Here is a 1448-nt window from a genome sequence, read left to right as displayed (position 1 = left end):
ACCTCGCTCAATAGCCTTCACGCCTATTCCTCACCATGCTTTTTTTTTTAAAGAGAACAAAGGAAAAATCAATATAAAATGAGGACTGTGACGATTTCACATAAGCAGATGTAATTTAATTTATTTTGGCAAATACTCCAATACCATACTCTATATCTACTTGCGAGATTTCCAGTCTTCGACTTCGTAATCCCATTTTGAGGCGAGACCGGTGATAGGATTCATTTCCAAAGCAATCATACGTTTTAGCTGAGCTTGACGGTTATCTTCTTCAAACGATTCGGGTGAAGACTCGCTAAAATGTGTTAATACTGTCATCAAAAATGCAATAGCCATCGCCCAAAATGCTATGCCTACAACCAATTTCCATTGACCAGTGGGTGCGTGTATTTCCGCAAATGTTTGACAAAAACTACCGCGATACAATTTCTTTATTTCATCCAGCGTAAGTTTATTCCAATCGCCCTTTTCCTTTTCTCGCAATGCGCAAAGTTCATCGCCGCCTTCGCGAAAACGTATTGCCGGCATAGGATATTCCGGTAAATCCATATAAACTGGTGATCCATTAATACCATAACCTACATACTCACGTTTACCGCTCATTTGATTACAATAGTCGCTAGTGGTGCTGCGTTTCACCACCAACTGTGGAACAAATCGTAAAGGTTTGTATAAGTGATGATGAATAAACATTTTACCACATTTCAAAGCCATTTTTTCTTTTTTTTATCTCTCAATATTTATGTATAACCCGTTCGCAGTTATTTCTTTGAACAATTGAAGATTTCATGAAAGAATGTGAAAAGTTTTGACATTTACTTCAAACGTTTGTTAATTTTATTTTCAGGAAATTTTAAAGTACTTGAAAAAACTTTTTGTTTTCTTTGACATTTTGGTTTTTACGAAATATTATTTAACACTTAAACCAACTATAAGTGAAAGAAAAAAAACTTGAAGCTAAAGCTCATCGTTTTAAAAACTCACATTTTCATATTCATACACACATATACAAATAAAAAAAAGAAAATCTATACAAATATACATAGATGGATGATAAAAAGCTTTTAATTTGATTTTAACGGATATTAATAAAATTTTTATAGAAATTTCTTTTTACGACCTCTTCCACAGAGGTGAACGATTTCAAAATGCCTCAATAATTGTTAACACTTGTGGCAACACAATGCATCGCAGTCTAATCCTTTCCCACACAAATCTTCTAATCATGCCCATCGTGTAGGCCATAGAATTTCTTCAGCACCATCATCCGCTATCGGACTTATTAATCTGTCACCGTATGGCCTATACATCATTGGCTGCATGCCCTAACAAAAGGGCGTATAAATTTGTGCAAGTTATACATTCCTATTGTATCACTACATTTTAAATCGTACGCTGCGAAGGGTGGACAGCCTTTAACGAAAAAGTTTGATAAAACCTGCTCACTA

The 1448-nt window shown here is 34.9% G+C and overlaps 1 protein-coding gene across 1 annotated transcript; it reads right to left on the bottom strand.

Annotated features, from left to right (window-relative positions):
- Positions 1–156: 156 nt before the first annotated feature.
- LOC119643562 lies at positions 157–714 on the bottom strand. Its single transcript, XM_038042950.1, has 2 exons — positions 591–714; positions 157–521 (listed from the first exon to the last, which is right to left on the bottom strand). Exons 1-2 carry the CDS (start codon positions 712–714, stop codon positions 157–159), a joined length of 489 nt encoding a protein of 162 aa, XP_037898878.1.
- Positions 715–1448: the final 734 nt, after the last annotated feature.

The sequence above is a fragment of the Glossina fuscipes genome, unplaced genomic scaffold, assembly GCF_014805625.2.
Source record: "Glossina fuscipes isolate IAEA_lab_2018 unplaced genomic scaffold, Yale_Gfus_2 61257, whole genome shotgun sequence".
Classification (NCBI taxonomy): domain Eukaryota; kingdom Metazoa; phylum Arthropoda; class Insecta; order Diptera; family Glossinidae; genus Glossina; species Glossina fuscipes.
This window is presented reverse-complemented; position numbering and strand designations above follow the sequence as displayed.